Here is a 22,726-nt window from a genome sequence, read left to right on the forward strand (position 1 = left end):
TGGAGGCATTATACTTTTCTAACCCCAACATGGAAATGATTCAATTTATCTGAGCAATATGAATCTGATGTGGACAGGTAAGTGCAGGCTGTTACAGTAAAATGCTTCCCTCACCAACTCCTGTTTCTAGCTCCAGTCCTGGGAGTTGGGCAGGGAGAGCTTGTCCTTACTTATTTTCTTGTGACTGGCTCCTCCATCCTGTCCTTCCAAAATTTTACCTAGTAAAATCCAAAAAAATCTGCATGGTATTCTTCTTGACCATTGCCCTGAGCTCATTGCAATAACTTTATGAATGGAAAATTAATTTTCCTTCAGGGAGAAGAATAACAACAACACGCAAAGGTATAATGTAAAACTAATTTTTTTCTTTATTGAAAATACATCTACAAAGTAATGCTTCTCAGTCCACACTGGGTGCATACATATGCAGAACCCGTGATGGGCTGGCGAGAGGATCATCCTACAAGGCCTGCTTTCCATGAGAAATGGTTAGTATAAAAAAAGATCACATCGTGTAACAGAATTAATTTGACATGATTAATTTTTGCTCTACTGGCGTCATAAGATGACAGCCATGTACATTAACTTGTAGTGTATTTCCCAAATAGAGCCTTGACATTAAATGGTTACTCCACCACAGCCTACTGTTAACTTTTGTACACACATAATGCTCAGGATCCCTATAAAAATATCCCTAATTGTATATCAGAGGACGTCGTCTAGATTTTCAGTCTGTTAGCATAATTAAGTTCATTCTTCACCATTTTTAGTCAGAAACTCAAACCGTAGCTGGTACTGTCTGACAGCTCCCACTTCACGTCTTTGACTGGATACTCCTTAGGAGGTAAAAAATTAATCTTCTCTAAATTTGGGAGCTGCCTCGCCGGAAACTAATGCCCCTGCTGTTCCTTTCTTGGAACCACACTGCCAATGTCTTCATACTGATTCATCTTCTACCATTTCTCTCAGGGACATAAACAAAACAAAACCAAACCCCACTCCAGCTGAAGGTTTTGAATGATTTGGTAAGTGGAATTTCAACACAAAGAAGTATCTTGTTTCTCTCATTCTAAGAACTTTTGAGTATAGTCAAAAACCTTTTCAAATAAGAGACCACCCACCCAGCTCACAGACCTCTATTAGAGAGAGAGATCATTTATCTGACTTGTTTAAAACATATAAGACATAACCTTATATTTTGATATGCAGACTTCCTGGGGGAATAATTTTGAACTGAAGAGAAAAAAATGTTTCTGGTTTAAAAACAATGAACCTCTCCTTTTTTCTTCTTCCTTAAAGATGACCTATAATCTTGGTGTTTTAAAATCCTCTCTTTATAATGTTAACCATGCTCCATTCTTTCCTCGCTGGCTCTCTAGTGTTCCATAGTAAGACCTTGAGCACCCTTGCTAGTAGCTAGTCTTACGTTTTATTTTCTAAAAGTCTATCACCAGCTGAGGAGTGGTGGGAGACATCCTTCCCAGTGCAGTCCCTTCAGTTTGGGAAGAGTAGGAAAGAAGGGAATACTTCATCTGTTGGGAAGAACCGAGCAGAGTTTCGTGAATAATTCCACTCCTGGAAGGGCTTCCAGCCTGGTGACTCGTATAACTGACATTTTGGACACAGGACCTGATAAACCACACAGCCATCCTGCTCCTACTTGGAAATGTTCACTCCCAATAAATGTCCTTTCTGAAAGTCCCACACTCCCTGGAATGATACTTCCTACAGGATATTCCGAGGGAAATAGAGGGCAGGCTCTTCCATGACGCCATAGCATGTCTGGGCTAGAAGAGGCTATGTAGGCACCCAGGGAACTTACTCATTTTATAGATGAGAACACTGAGGCCTAGAGATGAGACGTAACTTGCCCGTGGCCACGTGGAAATTTCACTTTATGTGCCTCCTCACAGCTGTGCTAGGTGTGTATTCATCTTGTCCTGCTACTAATAAAATAAAGGCACAAATCAGAGGAGAAAGGGAAAAAACCCTTCTCCTGTCCAACCGATAACCGATTGTAGCTTATCAAGTTGTTTGATTTGGATACTAAAACTGAATTGTATTCCGAAGGATTTTTAAATTTTGAAAGTTGATTTAAAAGCATGTTTTTAGCTTACTCTTCATTTGACTCTTTAACTTATTTAAAAAAAATCACATTTATAGGACTGTGTGCCCCATAAACTTGTAAGATCTGATCAAGACTATTTTTGATCTCCGTACCTTATTAGATAAGACTAACATGACATGACTTAAAAATTTCAAATGTGGGATGAAGACTATACTTTTTGGCTGCTGCAAGATCTTCCCTTGTTTTTGTATGAATACTTCCCAATCCTATCAGAGTAGGGAGGAAAAGGGGGGTAAGGGGTTTACTGGAGAGAATGAGTTGTAACAAGATGGAAACATTTCATAATGGTTTTCAAACACCTGGTACTCAAGACAGCATCTCTTTCTGTTAGTCTACATCTTGGTTTCACTGTCGATGGGTTTCTCAGTTTCGCTGTCCTGGGCAATCAGCTGATATGGTTTCTTCATTTCGTTCTCTTCAATCACTGAGTTACCCATTTCGACATCTCGGTTCTTCAGTTCATGTCGTGACAAGTGCTCAACAATGCCGGCTCCAAGGGAGTCTCCTAGCACATTGGTGGTGGTGCGGAGGCGGTCCCTGAGGGAAGGGTGGGGAGGAAGGAAAAAAAATCCTGTGAACATCACGTGATTTCAGCTCAGATTTTGAACCACCGGCTAAATCTTTGGAGGCATCTCTTAAAATTTTGCTTGGTGTATCCACCAACTGCATGATTACATAATAGACATATAACGTTTGTAATAGTAGTTATTAAAAGTTATAAGGACATATGTAGATTATGAATTTTCGCTTACTAGTTAGAGTACCAACAGTGGGAAATGACCCTTCCTTTTCTCTTTCTATTTAAAATTTCTCTTTCCTATCACTTACCTTCCTTTATACCAGCAGTTCTCAAAGTGTGGTCCAGGGACCCCTGGGGGTTCCCTGAGGTCAAAACTATTTTCATAACAATGCTAAGATGCTATCTGCCCTTTTCATTCTCATTTTCTCATGAATGTATAGTGGAGTTTTGCAAGATTAAAACAGAACACAAAAGATATCGTGACAGATTGAAAGCAGAAGTAGTCAGCAGACTCCAGCCGTCTTGTATTAAACCAGACATTAAGGAGATTTGCAAACATGTAAAATGATGTGATTCTTTTCCCAAAAGTTTTGGTTTGGAAAATGATATTTTTTCATAAAAATGGTATTTATATTAACATGTAGTGAATTTAATATTGTAACCTTTAAATGAAATGGAAATATTAAACATTTCTAAGTTTTTCCCATGTGATAAATATTGACAGATATAACCCACATAGATAAAAGCTTTTTGAATCTTCAATAATTTTCGAGTGTAAAGGGGTCCTGAGACTAAAACCTTTAAGAACCACAGCTTTATACTATAAAGTGCTCACATCAGTTGAGTGTTGACCAGGGGCCAGACAGTGGGCTGAATGCTCTCCATGCATCATTGTATTTAATCCTCACAGCACCACCAGGAGGTAGATGACATTGTCATCCCTGTTTTACAGAAGAGGAAATCGAGTGGTTGGGTAACCTGCCCACTGTCACACAGGGAAGGGACACAAACACAGATTCAAGCGACTGTGGAACTCCTGCTCTCCACTGATTACCCTCCCCCTACGTATCATGCCTTGAGCATACTGTTGGACTCCTCATGGCCATTAGATCTAGTGAAGTCAACATGTGTTGACTCCAGCACCTTCTGTGTCTTTCTAGGCACTGGCTTTGGGCATCCCGGGGAGAAATTTTTTGAAAGTGGAAGGAAACTTGTGAGAGCAAAGAGGCAGAGACTATCAGCTGGAAGGGTGAGGGAAAACGGCAGAGGGACGGGCCCTAGAGGTCAGAGGTACTTTTCTTGGAACTTTCCCCAGAGCCAAAAATCAATTCCCAGACAGTGACACTAGCTTTCTTCCTACAGTCTGCATGGCCGCCCCTCTCCCTGTTGGGTTCAGATGGGAACATCTGGGCTGCATTACGCCATTGGAATGGGAAGCACAAGGAGGAAGGGCCTGAGCCATCGTGTGAGGCCTGCTGTTCTGTTCAGCTGCCGTGGGGTTGTGTTGTGCAATTCAGAAATGGCCTTGCTGATTTAGGTTGACTGTGCAGACAGGGGTTTCCCAATCCTTGAATGGCTTTATGGAGTGAGGAGTGTAGCAGCCAGATGTGCCCCACGGGCTGATAAGGAAGTGAGTGTGATGGCGTCTGGGGCTTGGTCTCTAGATAATGGCAGAGACCAAGCAATGAAGACAATTTAATTACAGTCTAAGCTGCCCCTCCTGGCGGAGCTCTTTTGGCAGGTGTGCCAGGCTGCCTGGTGCCCTAGAATGACAGTGGGGGCCCCTGTAACAGCGAGCCGGGACGCAGCTGAGCATACTCACAGGAACCAGTCCACTGCGATGATGAGCGTGATGTCGTCGGTGGGCAGGCCCACAGATGTCAGCACGATGACCATGGTGACGAGACCGGCCTGAGGAATCCCAGCTGCCCCAATACTGGCAGCCGTGGCTGTGATGCTGTTAAAAGAAGTCCCGGAACAGAAAACATTTGTAGAAATCTCCCCAAATACACAGTATACCCTACAAAACATGCCTGGCGGCAATGCCTGACTTGCCAAGTTAACAGAAGAAGATGTGCTTTAGAAAAATGTAAATGTGATTGTAAAAGACCCATTGAGCTAATAATCATATTAACTGATATACATCAAGCGCATATTCTGTGCCATATGATATGCTGAGCATGGCTTATCTCATTTGATCCTCACAGCAACCCTTAGGAAGTTGGTCCTATTATTTTAACCATTTTTGAATGAAGAAATGGGTGGCTACATACTTTTCCATGTACTTGAAAGTATTTTATAAGGTCTAAAATGCTGTCAAGGGGCCGGCCCCATGGTGTAGCGGTTAAGTGCACACGCTCCGCTGCTGGCAGCTGGGGTTTGGATCCCGGGCGCGCACCGACACACTGCTCGTTAGGCCATGCTGTGGCGGCGTCCCACATAAAGTGGAGGAAGATGGGCATGGATGTTAGCTCAGGGCCAGTCTTCCTCGGCAAAAAAGAGGAGGATTGGCATGGATGTTAAGCTCAGGGCTGATCTTCCTCACACACAAAAAAATAAAATAAAATAAAAATAAAATGCTGTATAGTTACAATAATAATTTGTCTCTAATAATTTCTCTATCCAAGTGGAGGATTGTCCAGACACTGAACTTGTATGATTAATGTGGTCAGAAATGAAATCAAATGTATTAATTCAGAAACAAAATGATTGATGAACGAAGTTCTCTAGCACTATAAATATTTTTTCTGGAGGCTGTGTGGACCTGGTTTGTAAGACACATAATCTGTCTGGGACTCAGTTTGTTAAACACCTATTTGATAGGGGGATGTGAAAATGTGAAAATGTTTTAAAAATAGTAAAATATTACCTAGATATAAAGTGGCATTAATAAAGTCCTAAGTCTGTGGCAGAGACTGTTCCTGGCTCCCCCATGTTGTTCCCATTCTCTGGTACTAGAATTTTTAGCTGGTATGTGGCTGCACAGAATGAAGACTACATTTCCCAGCCTCCCTTGGAGCTTAGACTAAGTTCTGGCCAATGAGACATGGATGAAAGTGATCAAGCAACTTGTAGGCTGTGCCACTCCTCTTCTTCCCACTGGCTAAAATTTGGAGGTGATGATGAGCCATCCTGGACCACGTGGATGAGGGCAACACCCCAGGGATGATGGAACTGCAAGCCTTGGTCCCTCACACCGTAGAACACCTACAGCCTTGAGGATTTGTGGAGCAGAGCTGCTCCACATGAGAGAAGTACAGTTCTATCTTGGTTAAGTCAGTGTTATTGTTATTAATATTTTTTAATTCTGTCACATGCAACTGAACCTTTTTCATACCTCAGGGGTTTTCAAGCAGTATGCCAAGGTATGCCCACGAATGGGTTACAAGTGAGCTGAGGTACTAATCTCCCAGCCCCAGTGTAGCCAGACTGGGCCCGGGGCCCCTAGAACCCCCAGACCAGTTGTCTCTGGCCATGATTGGCCTCATCTTTTTTATCCCAATGCATTCTACAACTATTATCATTTTCCAATAACACAAAACATATATAGTCTAACATACCTTATTTCTAAATAAACATATATACACATACAACAAAATGTGGGGAAGCTGATAGAGATTAAAAATGACTAAAGTGACATCAAAACCAAATGCAAGCCATAAGTCTGGATTTGATCTTGGTCTGGGGAAAAAGCTATGAAAGATATTTTTGGGACAACTGGGGAATTTGAATATAGGCTGGACAGTTTGGAAGTATTTTTAAGATTCTTACTATTGTAGTTATGTAGAAAAGTACCCTTATTCTTAGGAGATGCATGCTGAATCATGTACAAGTGAAATGTCATGAAGGCAGAGGAAGAGAAAGGGGAAACAAAAATGGCAAAAAGTTAACAATTGTTGGATCTAGGTAGAGGATGTTTGTTATAATATTCTTTCAACTTTCCTATATGTAAGACAATTTTTATAATAAAAAGAAGCTTTGAAAGAACAAAAAAAAATCCAACTTATTTTGATCTCGAAAATAAATTGCTAATAATAATTAAAACACATACATGCACACAATGAAGAGCAGGGTCTGATCTGGACGTGAGGTTTCAACTTTCCATTACACTTATTTATTGGTCTGTTGTGCATACTGACTTGTAGTAAGTAAAAAGAGGGAATTCTATTCACATATGCACATGGATATGCATCGACTATCTCTAGACAGACATAAAAGAAACTAGCAAGTAACAGTGGTTGCCTCTGGGAGAAGGAAACTAAGAGATTAGGGGAAGGTATGGGAGGGAAAATTACTTTTCACTAGACACCTCAAATATAATAGTTAAAAAAATAGTTCAAACACACAAAAAATAGTCCACAAAAATCAAATTCTCAGCCTATTTATCAGTGTGGTCTTTCATTTATTTTATACTGCCTAGAAATTAACCCAAGAGAAAATGTTAATCCAGTTTTTCAAGTGTATTTTTATTTTCTAATACTGTCAATAAAAGCTAACATATTTCAATGCCTTTTAAAATTGAAGTACAATCTAACATTTGTTAAAAAGAGAAATATCCATACTATGTATTCTGCAGATTTTAAAAAGAATGAGTTAGTTATACTTTTAGATGGTATATTGATAAATAAGCAAATCAATCAAGTGGCAAGCAGTATGTATGGTATGATTTCATTAATTACAAAAAAAAAGTGTGTGTGTGTGTATGCATGGGAAAAGGTCTTTATACACCAAAATTAACAGTGGTCACCTATAGAAAGATGGGAGTGATGGTGGTAGACACGTTTCACTTTTTACTTTACACACTTTCATTTATTAATGAATGTACACATCTGTATTTTTAAAAAACCAATAAAAATATCTAAATATCAAAAATAAAACTATTCCCACAAACCCCAACCTCCTGTTTGTGTGTGATCCCCTTCCCAACCAGTTGCTTCACCCAATCCCTGATCACCATCTCATTGTTTAAAGTCATTCTTTTTTCTTTTTTTTGTGAGGAAGATCAGCCCTGAGCTAACATCCATGCTAATCCTCCTCTTTTTGCTGAGGAAGACCGGCTCTGAGCTAACATCTATTGCCAATCCTCCTCCTTTTTTTTCCCCAAAGCCCCAGTAGATAGTTGGGTGTCATAGTTGCACATCCTTCTAGTTGCTGTATGTGGGACGCGGCCTCAGCATGGCCGGAGAAGCAGTGCGTTGGTGCGCGCCTGGGATCCCAACCCGGGCCGCCAGCAGCGGAGCGCGCGCACTTAACCGCTAAGCCACGGGGCGGCCCTAAAGTCATTCTTAAGAAAAAGTTGTGTAGAACTTTCCTTGTACCTGATGGTAATAATCTGTCCAAAGTTCAGGTCAAAGTTGTTAACTTGAGCAATGAAAATGGCGGCCAAAGCCTCATAGAGGGCAGTCCCATCCATGTTAATGGTGGCCCCTACTGGGAGCACGAATCTGGTGACGCGTTTGTCCACACCATTGTTCTCTTCCAGGCACTTGAAGGTGATGGGTAGGGTGGCAGAACTGAGAACAGTAAAACAGGGCAGGTCAGCTGACATCCTGATAGTTCAGACAGCATCTGTGAGTTTGGTACTTCGGACAGAGAGTTCCTTCCTCTTCCCTGTCCCAATTTAAAGGGAACTAAGTCAGCACTTATATAAATAGGAGATCAGGGTTAGGGACAGTATGGGTCCCTTCACTGGGTCATTTGGCACCTCTCCTGCTTCTGGGTTCCTTCGTGAGGCATCACTTGTGATTATTTCCCCATCACACAGCCTGTGCTGAGTCACTGTGCCATCTCTCCCTCAGGCAAAAGTCAACTGGAAGAGGGAGATTAGAAAGGACAGGAAAGGATAGCAGATTTCCATTTTGTCCCCTAAAAAGGTGCATAGCCAGGTATTCCCTGAATCCCAAATAGGTCTGATTAGCATCAGAAGTGAAAAAGCCAATTCATACGCCTGGAAGTTTAAAACTCAGAAAAAATGCCTCTCCCTATTCCCAACCTGAGGGTTCTGGTTCAAAGCAAAGTCTGAGATACATTTTTCCGACAGGAGTAAACCACACATACGTACATACCTGGACGAGGTTCCTAGAGCCGTGATGAGTGCTTGTAGCAACCCGCCGATAAAAACCCAAGGGTTTTTGCGTGTTACCAAGAAGTAGAGGAGGGGCAGGACAATGACTGCGTGAATGAGTAAACCCACGATGACTGTCACTGTGTACATGGCAAGCTGTCCCCCAATCACACCCATGTCTTCCATCTCAACAATTTTCCCTGCAATCAGGAAGAGGATGCCCAGAGGGGCGTACCTATGTAGAAGCAACACACGCACAATTGGAAGTCTGATTTCCAACAAGCTATTCCACAGGAATTATCAAGTGATAAGAAAAAGTGACAGAGAGTTGATTTCCAAACTTTTCTGCCCAGGATACTATCAGGACTTGTAGAAACTGTAAGACTTTTTCTTTTCTTTTTTAAATATAAATATGGCAGAATTAGGCTTCACTCTTACTCAGAATTTCTCTGGGTCTCAATTTTTTCCTCCTAAACCTGTGAAAAAAGGCAGGTACAGAGATTGTTACCCACCTCCTTTTTCCTAGATAACTCTCCTTTCACCACACCTGGGTCTTTTTTCTGGTCCTCAGATGCCACCTACTCCCCCTGCTTCCTGCTCCCCTGCTAAGTGCTTTGAACTGCCAGAATCCACTGAACCATCATCCAGACTTCTGGGAGCATTTCCCACATCAAAGCTGGTTCCCATGTTAAAGCAAGATGCACACAATGCCATTTCAGTGTTTTAGATGTGCAGTCAGCTCTCTTACTGAATGGCCGGTTTTATTATTTTTTCCCATATTACATACCACTTACAATATTACTTAGTGTTAGTCTTCAAATAAACGCTTTTACTTAATTTACTCTGAGGAAATTTTATGTTATAGTGCAAATGAAAAACTAGTACCATTTGCCATAAACAGAAGGCAACCATAAAATAAATTGAGAGCTATTAAAGTTAACAAGGTACATGTATGTACTACCACAACCAGGACATAGGGGTTCTAATTAAGTTATTACTACCGCCATTAATTACTACTGCTACCGCCATTTGTGATCTTTCCCCTGTGGACTCAGTAAGAATGAACTACTGAGACACAAAATGACTTGTACATATTGAAACAACCTCAGTTGCTTAAAGGCCGGGCTGCCGGCTTTCAACTCGCTTTGTCTGATGTCTGCTGTAAACTACAACCTAACTCATGCAGCCAAAAACAGAGAGGCCAATCCCCCTTAAGGAGAAGGGTCTGCTGGGAACTGTGGAGGATTTATTTCAAATTGAAAAATACAATGCTTCTTTTAAAAGTCCTTTAAAAACAGAGGCCAGGAAATTATAAGAGTACCTGTTTTCAGAAATGTAATAACTCAATGTTGAAGGTACAGCTAGAAAAGCTACATGTGAGGTTCATTCAGCGGCCCTGAATGGGCTTCTTTCATAAAAGGGGTGAAAGGTGGAGGCATTTTAATAATATGAAGATAAATGTCCACTTTCAGCCCTGCCAGGATTTCAAAGGAGGGCCCTCAGGATTTCAACTGGGGGCCCCCGTGGAGACCACATTCTGATCAGTCTTTGCGCCCAAGTTCATATCCATCTTGTACAAACTCCTGGAAAATGGATTTCTCTGGGCTTTAGTGGCAATAAAGACAAAGGATATTTTTAATCATGTTGGTGAGTGTTTTTCTTAGAAATGGATGCTTTCCTGCCTCAGGTGCCAAGAAGGAGTCGGGATTAAGAATAAAGGAGAAAGGGAAAGCAAATCCCACGCGAGGCCTAAACCAATCAAACGGTTCTCTCTCTGCTGGGGGGAGTTTACTTTCCAAGGTCAATGTTCCTCTTTGGATTTAGTCTTTTCCTTTGTCTCTTGCTCTCAATTTTATTTGAAGGAAGTTTTGTTATAAATTGTGGCTTGATACTTCCCATGAGTCCTTTAGGCATGCAGCAGAAATGCCTTTTACATATTTTTCTTAGGGCTGAAGTGGAGGAGAAGAGATCTCAGTTTTTCTGACCGTCTAGGGGCCTCTATGTTTGTTTTTCTCTCTACTAGAAACACTCTTCTTTTGGCATTTTGTATGGCTGCCTTCTCCTAGTCATTCAGATCTTAGCAAAAAATGTCACCTCCTCAGAGGCCTTTGTGCACCATCTGTTTTATTTTTTTTCACAGCACTTGGGACTAACACATATGGTTGATTTGTTTATTTTATGTCTCCTTTAAAAGAATGTAAGATCCAGGACATCCTTGTATGTTTTCTTCATTGCTATATCCATAGTGCCTGGTACTATATGCTTGGTTATAGCAGACAGTCAATAAATATGTATTGAATAAATAACTAAACAGATATAAAATGGAGGAATGAGGAATGGGATCCCATTAGCACTGGGGTAAAGGAGTTGATACTTTTCAAAAACAAGAAAGCAAACTTATTAAGAGAGGCTAGTAGATAGGTTCAAGGCCACTACAGGCCCAGGAAGTCATTGATTTTCTTGTGCTTACCCACCTGAGAGCATTGCAATTGGCCATCCTGCCTGGTGGCATCTTCCTCAGTACAGAACACATGCTAATGGCAACAAGGATCTTGTATATAGCATACATAGCAAACGGAAATACATACCACATTATCACTGCTACCAATCTCATGATGGCTTCGTTAAGAGAATCAAAGAACTCTCTCAGGGCTTGCCCCTGCTCCTTCATGTTTCCAATCACAAAACCGAAGCACATGGAGAAGACAACTAGTCCCAGGGCATTGACCCCATTCACAGACCCTGGAACTGGGACCAACTCTTCTGTGATCCTTGTAAGGGTCTCCATGGCCTCTGACACATTGTTTATCACAGCACCCAGGAGCGTTTCGTTGGACTGGATGGGCACTGTAAAGCTTCTCTTCTCATAGTTGGTTTTAAACTTAAAAGGAAAAGGCACAACAGGGATTAAAGGTGATTTTTGTTTTCTTCTTTGTACTTTCCTGTTGTTCCAATTTATTATAATGATATACATTATAATAGTGAGAGAATAGTGTTGTAGAAAGTATCTGTCTGTCTATCTATCTACCATCTATCTAATCTCTGACAAACCCCTACCACTTAACTCAGCACAGACACACATACACACTGAAATACATAACAAATCACAATAGAAAAGTGCTATCTGGTTGAAGATGCTGGACTAAACATATACAAGTGCTTCTGCTTTCTTCTGAAACCTCCAATAAAATGACTATAATGAGCCTTAAAAAAACTATATTCACGATAGTCCATTTACTCTCTATGGGATCATGCTATAGTATCAAGGACAAATCACCTAACATCCTTCTTCTCATATTCCACAGCTGAGAAACAGGGATAACTGTGCTGGTTCTACCTTAGGGTTGTTGTGACAATCAAATTAAACAGAATACATGAGAACATATTGTAAATTTTAAAGTACTATACTAAGGTTGGATAAGGGTGCTCAGTAACAAAGCCCTTCAGGGACTAGACTTAGTTGGAGTTTCAATAGATATTAAAAATGAAAAATCCCCAAACAACAGTCTTCAAGGCATTCCTGATAATATCAATTCTTAAGAATAGGTGCTTGATTAATAGTTGATGATAACAACCCATGTCTCAAATCTATAGAAAAGTTTCTCTTCTTACTCAAGAAATGGTCTTTTCCCCATAGCTCCTGCATGGACGCCCCAGACAGAAGATGCAGAGTATATTACTGTGGCCATATGAAACAATTAAGCCCATGCCTCTATGATTTTTTTTTGTGTGTGTGTGAGGAAGATCAGCCCTGAGCTAACATCTGCTAATCCTCCTCTTTTTGCTGAGGAAGACTGGCCCTGGGCTAACATCCATGCCCATCTTCCTCCACTTTATATGGGATGCCACCACAGCATGGCTTGCCAAGCGGTGCGTTGGTGCGCGCCCGGGATTCGAACCGGCGATCCCCAGGCCGCCACAGCGGAGTGCGCGCACTTAATCGCTTACGCCACCGGGCCGGCCCCTTCCCCCTCTATGATTTTAACGAGAGCAGCATTCCTGGTCTTCATGTTGGCGGTAGTAAAGCATCAAAGAGAATAATAATGTATGGATGTTGACTGGATCTGGAGTCTAGGGGAAGAAAGCACAGCTGTACGTGAAGTGCTGGGTCGTTTCTCTACCAAGAGTAAATGGGAGACTTTCTTGTGCAGTGGGAAACAACTATTCCCAAACAAGGACTCAGCTAGCTGTCAATACTGTGGACACATCCCTGAATAATCAGGGCTACTGCCGGTAATTTTAAGTAACAAAGAAACTGGCCCCTCTTTGTGTCCTAATTCAGTCAACTCTCCAATCTCTATTCCATTGCAGTGCTCATGTATTTTATGGATTATCTAGGGTAGATTTTCAATCCTGATTAGCTTTTCCTATGCCTCCTCACCTTTCCCCTTAGACACAGTTTGTAGCCTACGCAGAAATTGCAACCTCATTTGCACTCTGATCTAAGACAAATAGATCTGGGAAGATACATTAGCTTCTCCTTCAAAATCCTGTAAATGCAATCCAAAACCAAATACAATAAATCTGCTCGAGTCAGCACTTTTCATAGTGCTGCTAGAAATCAGCATTTTTGATGTTGTCCAGTGCCAGCTGACTAACTGGAATAGTCAGCACTATGGTGCTGGGGTTGGCTGGTCAGATTGAAAGGGGCTTATTATTTACGGTTACAGTTGTTTTTGAATAAAGAAAGTTAGATTTTGGCATCTTAGGCTTTTTTTTTTTTTTTAAAGAAAGGATTCTGTTTGAATTTTGCAGTGTGTGCTGCATTATCTATTAAAAATAGTCAATAAAATTTTTAAAAAGGGAAAAAAAAGGGTGACATATATATAAAACTTGGTCCTCCACGAGGTCGAGGTATTGTTTTATTTATTTTATGGATCCTAAGCTGAAGGGTTAGGGACTTATGACAAGGGTGAAGTGGCACCAGCTGGAGAAATGTTGGGGAACTATTATTTAACCCAGAATGTTTGTTTCTCTTTTAATATATTAGGCAACAACGTCTTTTTATTCAAGGGAGGTTAGAATGAATTTTACTAATTTTATCCCCTAATAGTAAAATGTATTTATATTCACAACACAGGAGCCAAGAGTTGCTTGGATATGGGACTAAAAGGAACTGGACCTCACTGTAGCCTCCAGGTAGGTGTCTCTTCCCCCTGGATACCCCTTTCCAGGAGGCAGAATGTTGGAGCAGAAAGCGGATAGAATTTGGAGTCAACACAACGGATTTGAATTCTGAGTCTGCCATTTACTGCTTGTGAGATCTTGTGCCTGTTACCTAGTCTCTCTGAATTATCACAGATGAGTTGCCTCATCAATGAAATGAAGATAATGGTACCCATCATATTTAGGTGAGAACTACATATAACATTAGTGCTTGGCACATAGCAGGCATTCAATAAATGATGATGCCATTCCTTTCTGATATGGTTACTCCTTTAGAATCCACAAGACCCCTTGCAGACTTCTAAAAAACATCCCATTGATTCTTAAAATCAAACCCAGAAACTTGAATAATCTCCCTAATCTTTAAAGCAAGTTGTAAATGTATCTGATATTGGAGTTTGCTTGATTGGTGGGTTTTGTGTGTGGGATGTAAGGGCAGGAAGAGGGAGGGAGTCTCCTGATTAGCCTTCTTAATAATTAACACAGACTCAGTGAGCTATTCGTATGTAAGACATACAGTGTCTGGCAACTAATAAGCCCTCAATACAAGGTAAGCCCCACCCTTCCCCTCCCTGCCCTAAATTCCCCAGAAAACCCTAGCGCTTTCTATCTGGTTGGCAAGAGAGGTGTTTCTTACCGCAGAGAAATGGAAAAAAATGAAACAAAATAAAAAAGGGGTTCCACATTGTTTGGTATTCCAAAGAAGAATTTCAAAGGTGAATTAGTGGCTGTGGAGTGTTTACCTGTTTAAAGCAGGCTTCCACCAGATTTGGAGGGAACATATTCCTGCAAAGAAAATGACGGTCACTTGAAAAATTTCCCAAATAATAAGTTTGCTCCTTAAATACTTTTTCATTGTGTCTAAGGTAAAGAGTGCATTGAACTAAGCAGCAAATGAAAAAAGAGAAAGATTTTGGTGGATTTTATGACTTGAAATGGGACATATGGTCATCCCCAAGTATGGCCCATGTATTTTTTTGGGAAGTCCCAAATTCAACTCATCTGTCCTCTCGTCAGACGATGGAATTTTTTGTTCAGACGTTATATCATCAACCCTGCTCCTAGGAAGAATCAAAGTGAGAACAGAAATACCTTTTGTCAAAAGTATTCTGGTTAACTGAGGTATTATTCAATAGTGGGCATTTTGGTATTGTGCCATGTGTCTAGGGACCAAATGTTACAAACCTAATATCACAGTAGGACTGTGGAATTTTGTTCTCCACAAAGTCCTCTCAAAGGCCCTCTGGGGGATGGGATCTTGACTGTGAATTGCTTGAGCTTTTGAGGCTCTTTGGTGACCGAGGGGGAGATGGCCCACAAAATTTGACCTTGAGGCCCTTGTGGCAGTGTTTGTCATTTCCTTAGAGCAGTATTTGAGTTTATGGAGTTGAGGGGGATAAGTGGCAACACTCTAGTTGGGGAGTCTCTAACCAGCTGTGTGACCTTGGCCAAGTCATGGCACCCATTTATGTCTCAGATGACTCATCTGTTAAAGATGAGTTTCGATTCAACTATCATTAGGGCTCCAAGATTGAAGACTGCGGGAGAGGGAGACAGGACCCAGACAGTTGTACAGCCTGAGAGTCCAGCAGTTGTACTCTATCAAAGTCATATTTTAAGGTTATAAACTCTTGTCCCTTTCTTCCTACTGCCTAGACCATCCTGTTTCCTTTTCCTTCCCATCTATGCTCTATGGGTCTGTTTCTATAAACTCCTGAGTTCAGGAGATTCCAGGATAAATGCTTAAGCCAAGTGACTGGGTGGCAATAGGTTAATCATACAGGTCACTGGGGCAAGGGGGAGCAGAAACACACAGCGCTCTGATGGATCAACCAGACAGGGAATGACAAGATCCCAATTCTTCAAACAAGGAGTAGAAATTATAAAGAAAGAATATAATAAAATACTCCTAATCCAAACTACCTGAGGGTAAAGTTCACGAAAAAATGGTGAAAAGCCTTAATTGTATGAACTAAATAAAATCATAGTTATTGGGTGACAACTTGGTATGAAATAATGTTATAGGGTGGCTTGTTATCTTCAGATAAATGTGATTAACTCCCTGAAAAAGGCTTTCCAGAAGAGGCCCTGTGGGGCTGCGCTACGCTTACATACAAAGGGTACAAAGTCACCCATGGGGGGAATTGAGAAGTGCTGCTGAAGGGACCCTTTGTGCCCAAATCTCTCTTGAATCTACTTGCCACAGACCCATTTCTTGAGATGGCATGTGAAATCAAGTACCTAGGAGGAGTTTCTTTCAGAGGATCAATGCGGAACCCTTTAGAGTAGGTATCTAGATTTGGCAAACCAGTCATTTTGCAAGTAAGTTGTAAAGAAGGGAGGAAAGGGCTAGGTTTGAGGAGGACAGGATGGGTGGGGCTAAATGGTGGGAGAATGCTAAGCAGGAGGGGATTCTAGAGGCCTGAGCTGGGATAGTTTCCATTTGTTCTTCTAGATCGACTGTTCATCCTGCTCTGCAACCTGGGAGGCTGACCCCTTGGAATGTAGCCTGTGGGTTCTCTTGCCTTTTGGCTTCTGTTGGGTTTGTTCAGTAGGATGTGCTGAAAGAAGAGAGAGTGGATGTATATATTCTTCCAGCTCTCTCTTTGACAGGTTGGACAGCAGCTCCCTCCCTCCAAACTAGAGCTATATCTCCTAACCTCAGGGCCCTTTCCCAAGGCTGTAGCTCTTCCCGAGTTCCTGTAACAGCCCATTCCTTTGCCCCTCAGAGCTAGGGGTGGCAACAAAACAGCCTCCTATTGCTGTTAGTCCCCTGGTGCCTCACCATCCTTCGTAGGTTCCCTTAACCCTACTCGTACCTTTGCAAACCCTTTTCAATGATCCTTTTGAAAATGCAATATGCTTCCTGCCAGGACCTGACTGATGCAAGGGCAGGGGTGTAGAGAGAGCAAGCAGGAAGGTGCCAGGATTGAACTTTAGCTTACTCCACAGTTCTGTTTAAGACCAACCCTATCACCAAGTCTGTTTCAAGCATTAGATAAAACTCATTTGTAATCAGTGTATGGTTTGTACATAAAACAATGCTAAAGAAGCCAACTTTTAATATTTTATTACTGATCTGCCAAAACCTTTCTTCAGAAATAGTACAAAAGGAAAACCTTGGACCAGGTATGACCAGACAATCTCTAAAGTCCCTTCTGGAAATAAACTGTTGTGTATAATGGATGATGATACAGATCGCAAGTTCTGAATTAGAAGGATCCAATGAACAGGCTATACTTGAATAAAAACTAGCTGTAAAGAGAAAGATTTGAGAAAAGTCAGTTAAGAATTATTAATATTCCAATGTGAGCTGCACAGTTGAGAGGAGAACTGTGTAATCAGATTCTGAATCCTAAAAGCAAGGCTCTCAAAATCTATATCCTCTCCTTGCTCTTCTCACCTCTTTCACATGAGGTCAGAAAACGGATCCTTACTTTAATTTCTGTCAGAAAGAAGTAAAGATGTGACCTTCATTTCAAGCTTGGCAAGGCTGGTTCAGTAGGACACCTCTTCTGGGTTTGATTAGCTCCTCAAAATAAGAGGGGTTGGGTGTTCAAAATATACCCAAAGGATGGGCTTGCAAGGACATACCTGATCAAGTCCAGGAAGGCGTCTGCAGCTGTCACTTGTACAATTTTGCCTTCTCTGTGCATATTTTCCTTTGAGCCCTTCCCAGGATGGATGATGATGACAATGATTATGCCAATCACCACGGCAATGATGGTCGTAGTCATGTAATAGACTACAGCTCGCATTCCCATCTTCCCTGATGCCTTACTATCTAGGGCCGCCATTCCTGGTGAAGGTAAACAGAAGGAGATTTTCAGGGAGTCAGTCCAGGGAATTCTCCAGTGGAAGGTAATGGGAATAGTATTTCCGTCTACACTCCCTTACCCCTAGCCCACCCAGCAATGGGATTTTATACACGTTATGAGAACTTGGCACCAAATTTAATCAGGGCATCACAAAAGATGATGAGAAGTGAAGAGAAAAAGCCATAGAATGGCTAGGCATCAGCTGTGTCAGTGAACACGTGATCACCCTTTTCTGTCCCAAGAGTTAATTTCACGTGACTCTCTATTGGTTTGAAAGGGCAATCAAATTCTTTCCTAGCTTACTACTAGTTGGAGAAGCTACGAGTGCGAATAGTGAGTTTTGTGTGTGTGTGTGTGCGCGTGTGTGTATAAAGAGATACTTTAAAAAAATTTCTAGCAACATAATCGAAGCATGTCTCAAGTTCAAGCACAGTGGTGACTCACAGATTAACTGCCATTAAATTCTTTCAAAAGAATTATTATTTTATACATGTTCTTGGGAATCTTTTTTTGATGTTTTTACGTAAAATTTAAGCTATTGTTCTGATCACTTACGGATTTATCTTCAATTTGCATTTAAGGTAGACATTGGGTTATAAGGCCAAAGTTCTCACATAGCTTCTCTGCTGTTTCATTTCATCTCACCTGATCAAAATTTTTAAGAAAGAATTATTTTGGTGGGGTTCTTCCCCTTTTTGCACCCTGCTTTCCTCCACCTTTTCCCACAGGCCTGGAGTACCTCATCTCATGTTAAACATTCTTCTTCCCTTCATTTTCAGGACAGCTTCACAGTCTACCTCAGGCAAGGTGTTATCTTAGGTAAGAAAGGAGGCACGGCTTTGAAGATTTCCCTAATTGCTCTAGCAAAGGGAACACATCTCAGAGCCTCTTGGGATGGAAAAAAATCAGAAATGACACAAAACTCTCAAAAGATCAGATTATCTATGTTAATATGGACTCTTCTGTTTCATTAGCTATTTCTTCACTTTTTTTTTTTTTTTGGTGAGGAAGATTGGCCCTGAGCTAACATCTGTGCTCATCTTCCTCTATTTTGTATGTGGGACACCGCCACAGCATGGCTTGATGAGCAGTGTGTGGGGCTGCACCCAGGATTCAAATCTGCGAACCTGGGGCTGCCAGAGTGGAGCACATGAACTTAACCACTAATCCACAGGGCCGGCCCTATTTCTTCACTTTTCTTCCTTTTTTCTCCTCCCTAATCTCACTAAAACTAAAATCCAATCATAGTATAATCCAATTATAGTTAAATGGACTATTTTCTATTTAAAATTGTGCTTCTATAAATGTATTCAAAGGTTACATTGTATTTTAATGATCTGTATCAGATTCTAATAGTGGTTTAATATTTGGGTAGTGACCCTGTTCATACCAACATATTTAGAGCAAAGTAAGGTATTGAAAAAAAAACAGTGCCCACGATTGCCAGATAACTGGCTGTGTTTGCCCAAAAATCTTGATTCGATGGTAATGAGCTTAGATGGGAACTGAAGCCAGGACATTCAATTTATAATTTCATTTGTATCTGAATCATATCATTCATAATTTTCATAATAAGCACATACTTAGTACCTGTTACGTTCTTATTTTTAACAACCACCTATAAGGCAGATTTCAAAGCACTTAAGTAACGGTGTAAGGTTTCAGTTAACAGTAAGTAAAAGGGAGTGGGAACTTAAACTCAGATCTTATTAACTAATTTTAGTGTACTTTTATTTTAGTACATTAATTTCACAATAGTGAAACAGTGACCATTTTAGTGCACCTTCTGCCCCTGAGAAAACCAACTGCAGCCCGCACAAAGGAGGAGGCCAACTTTGGCTTTAATGCATGAAATTAGCTTCTTTTATCCTTGCCCTGGGTTTCTTGAAACCCAGGGTTAAGTATCCATTTATTGGGATGGTGCCACTTCAACGCTTCACCAACATTAAAAATGGGCTAATCTGTTGTCAATCAGTGTCCCATCCCCCCATTTTCATCCTCAGATCTGAATCACATCTTAAAATATCTTGGCTTTCCAGTACTTGACATAATTTCTCTCAGAAGGGGCCCACTCTCTTTCCCATCATTGCCTGAGCTCGTCACCACTGAAGCCTGCAATTCTTCGGCCGGTGAGTGGTGTGGGCACAACAGGCCGGATATCTCTGCTAGGGGGTACCAGGCAGCAGTATTTTCTTCCTCCGAGATGCTTTCTTTCCCTCTCGCCTTCTATTCTGTGGTGCTGTTCCGTTCTCACGCCAACTCTTCTCTGACGTTCCTGCCCACTATTCTCGACCTATAGCTATTCAGAGACAGCGCTAAGTGGTCAAGGCAGAGCACTGAAACCAAAGTGGCAAACAAAGAAGGAGGCTTCAATCTCCCTCCCTCCCACCACCGGGGAGAGAGGAGGGAAGTTGCCCCAGAATCAACAGCTACAGGCAATCAACTCTAGGAAACAAAGTTTATAGGTGTGTGTATGTTTCTAATGAAAACCAATCTGAAAATATTTTCTCCACACTTTCTAACTGTGAAATAGCTGAAGACAACCATTGAGGCATTTTTTTAGCAATGTGCCCAGAAGGAGAATCAATAGTGAAATGAGAGGCCTCACCAACATCTCATTTTCCTCTGAAAGAAAAGTAAGCAACAGTTGCTACTATTTCAGCGAAGGAAGAGGTGGGAGTATCTTCATGAAACAATTCTCCATGTAGGTCCTTCCACTAAAAGGGGTCTGGTGTCTACCTCTGCTCTCAGTACTCCAGCATTCCCCTCCCGCCTCCCTCCAACTCTAACCACTCCCCTTTTCACTGAGACAGGCTTGTAAAACCAAAAGGACCACCAGAAACAAGGCCACACACTGTCATCAGGGCAAACCAGACTCTGACCATCTCCTTTCCCCAGCTTCATGAAATTTGAGACAAAGCTCTACGCCAGAGACTACACATAAGTGTCAGAGTATCCGGGGGCAAGGGTAAAGTACTAAATCAGTTTGTAGAAAAGGGAACTTTAGCAGGAAGTGCCCTAAATGTTTGGGAAGGGGAAAATTTTCATTGAGGCTTTCACTTTAAAATATGTGGAATAAAAGGGCCTTGGGGTAATAGGGAGATAGGAGGTTACTTGGGTCTGCAGGGCCTTGTGGGAGTGTGTTACAACTATGCATTCATCAAAATACATAATTGAAAAAAAGATTCCAGAGCAAGTAGTACAGATAATGATCTTGCCTGGTCTCTTTTCCTTCATTTGATCTGGGCTTAGCTAAACAGCCCCATTCAAGACATCCTGACATCTTTATTATGAAAACAATCTACCATCAGAATCGAGACCCTCCTGAAACCAAAAGAAATACTATACTGTACTATCATTACAGGGACCGTGATGGTTCTTCCAATTACAATGACAGGTTTTTAAGCTTTTATGTTTTGTATATTTTGAGTTAACTTTTGTGCTGGTCCACTAACTCACTCACTAAATCCTACCTCTGATCAATGACATATTCATCTAATTTCATGACAACTGTATGTTGTAGATATTGTTGATACCATTCTAAAGGTGGAGATACAAGATGCCAGAGAAGTTAAGTAACTTGTCCAGTGTTGCATAGCTAGTAAATGGCAGTGGCAGGATTAGAACCCACACTCTCAAGGGAGTACCCTTTCTACCATATCTCTCTTATGGACAAGCTAGGAGTCACCCACATTTCATTTGATTGTTATCTACACTAGCTTTCTCTAACTTTCTTGCATTGGAGTGTAATATTGAGATGAGCCATCTGGCTGGAGGAAAATTCTATGGAGAGAGGGAACTGTGGAAAAACTCTGACACTTTCCTCAGCATTCCCCACCCTAAGGGGAAGTGGGTAACATTGGTCACCAGAAGGACTAGTTGGAAAACTGATCAATCATTACAAATTCCTCATCATTCCTAGAAAAACAGCCCAGAGCATGTTCTAATGGAGTGTGGAGGGCCATGGATACTTGCTGGCTGTGGGCACATAAGCCTTATTTTCCTTTCTAAAATCAATCCATCAATAACCAGTCATCAAGAAAGCAACCCATGAATCATTTCTGCAAACCTATCACATATTCACCAATTAGTTAAGCATCTATAGGAGACTGAACAAGATGTTTTCTAGAATGTAAAAGATTAATATTTTGCTCCAAATAGCTGGCAGCAGTCACTCTGAAGAGAGAGGAAAGAAACAAAAGAGAGTTTCTCGATGCAAATGGGTAAATATGCATTTACCTTTTTATTTACGAAAACAGTCTTTTGGTAATCAGTTTAGCACAACAAATATGCACCAAATTCATGTTTGTTTTTTTTTTAAGGGTGGGGGAGGGAGTGTTTCATAAATATGTATGTGGAACTCTGTAAGTCTGTATTGTAAATTAGATTTCTTTTGGTATAATATTTGGTATGACTTCTTGAATAAATGAAATATGTATTCAGCCAAGTATTAAAGGATAACATAAATAATGTCAAGTTCCCAAGGCTCTATTATTTGCATGGATTTTATTCTCCCATCTGCTAAAAATCTATGTCTTATACATTAATGTGTCTCACAGTATACTTCTCCCAATAATTCCCATCTCTGGTTTTGCAACAAGAACTCTAAAGAAGAAGTCTTCTGTTACAAATTGTCTTTCCACTCATCCTCATGTTGCTTCATTGTTTTTCCAGGACCACTGGACCAGGCCCAGAAAGAAAAGGAAAGGAGTGATGGCAACTGCTGATTCAAGAATATTGTTCTGTTTCAGCTTTTATTTTATTTTAGATGTACTCATTTTCCAATGGGCTTCACAAAAACTCATCTAATGAAAGCCGCCTGTTCTCAGCCCTCCTAGAATTTCAAGATGGGCAAATTTACAACAAGGAAATCAAGGATGAGGTCTAATATGTACCGTATTCATTTGAATACAAAGTGATGATTTTTTTAATAAGAAACAAACTCTAAAAAATACAATATACTTCATATGTGCAGATTGAAAAATGGGCTCTCGTGTCCTAAGGCAGCTGCCCACTGCTGGAGCCAGGGC

The 22,726-nt window shown here is 41.1% G+C and overlaps 1 protein-coding gene across 4 annotated transcripts in view; it reads right to left on the minus strand.

Annotated features, from left to right (window-relative positions):
- Window positions 1-324: 324 nt before the first annotated feature.
- The window catches only part of SLC1A3 (solute carrier family 1 member 3), a 76,520-nt gene continuing 54,118 nt past the window's right edge, over window positions 325-22,726 (minus strand). For 2 of the 4 annotated variants that reach the window (XM_058564219.1, XM_058564220.1), the window contains exons 2-8: window positions 17,473-17,677; window positions 14,622-14,664; window positions 11,301-11,593; window positions 8,714-8,947; window positions 7,967-8,161; window positions 4,471-4,605; window positions 325-2,665 (exon numbers count right to left, since the gene is read on the minus strand). In XM_058564219.1, coding sequence (XP_058420202.1) covers window positions 2,461-2,665; window positions 4,471-4,605; window positions 7,967-8,161; window positions 8,714-8,947; window positions 11,301-11,593; window positions 14,622-14,664; window positions 17,473-17,675 — 1,308 coding nt within the window. In that variant the 5' untranslated portion in view covers window positions 17,676-17,677 and the 3' untranslated portion in view covers window positions 325-2,460. Of the gene's footprint in view, window positions 2,666-4,470; window positions 4,606-7,966; window positions 8,162-8,713; window positions 8,948-11,300; window positions 11,594-14,621; window positions 14,665-17,472; window positions 17,678-18,251; window positions 18,309-22,726 lie in introns of those variants that run through there. The other 2 variants (XM_058564221.1, XM_058564217.1) reach the window with 2 other exon arrangements.

This window comes from Diceros bicornis, chromosome 20, assembly GCF_020826845.1.
Source record: "Diceros bicornis minor isolate mBicDic1 chromosome 20, mDicBic1.mat.cur, whole genome shotgun sequence".
NCBI lineage: Eukaryota > Metazoa > Chordata > Mammalia > Perissodactyla > Rhinocerotidae > Diceros > Diceros bicornis.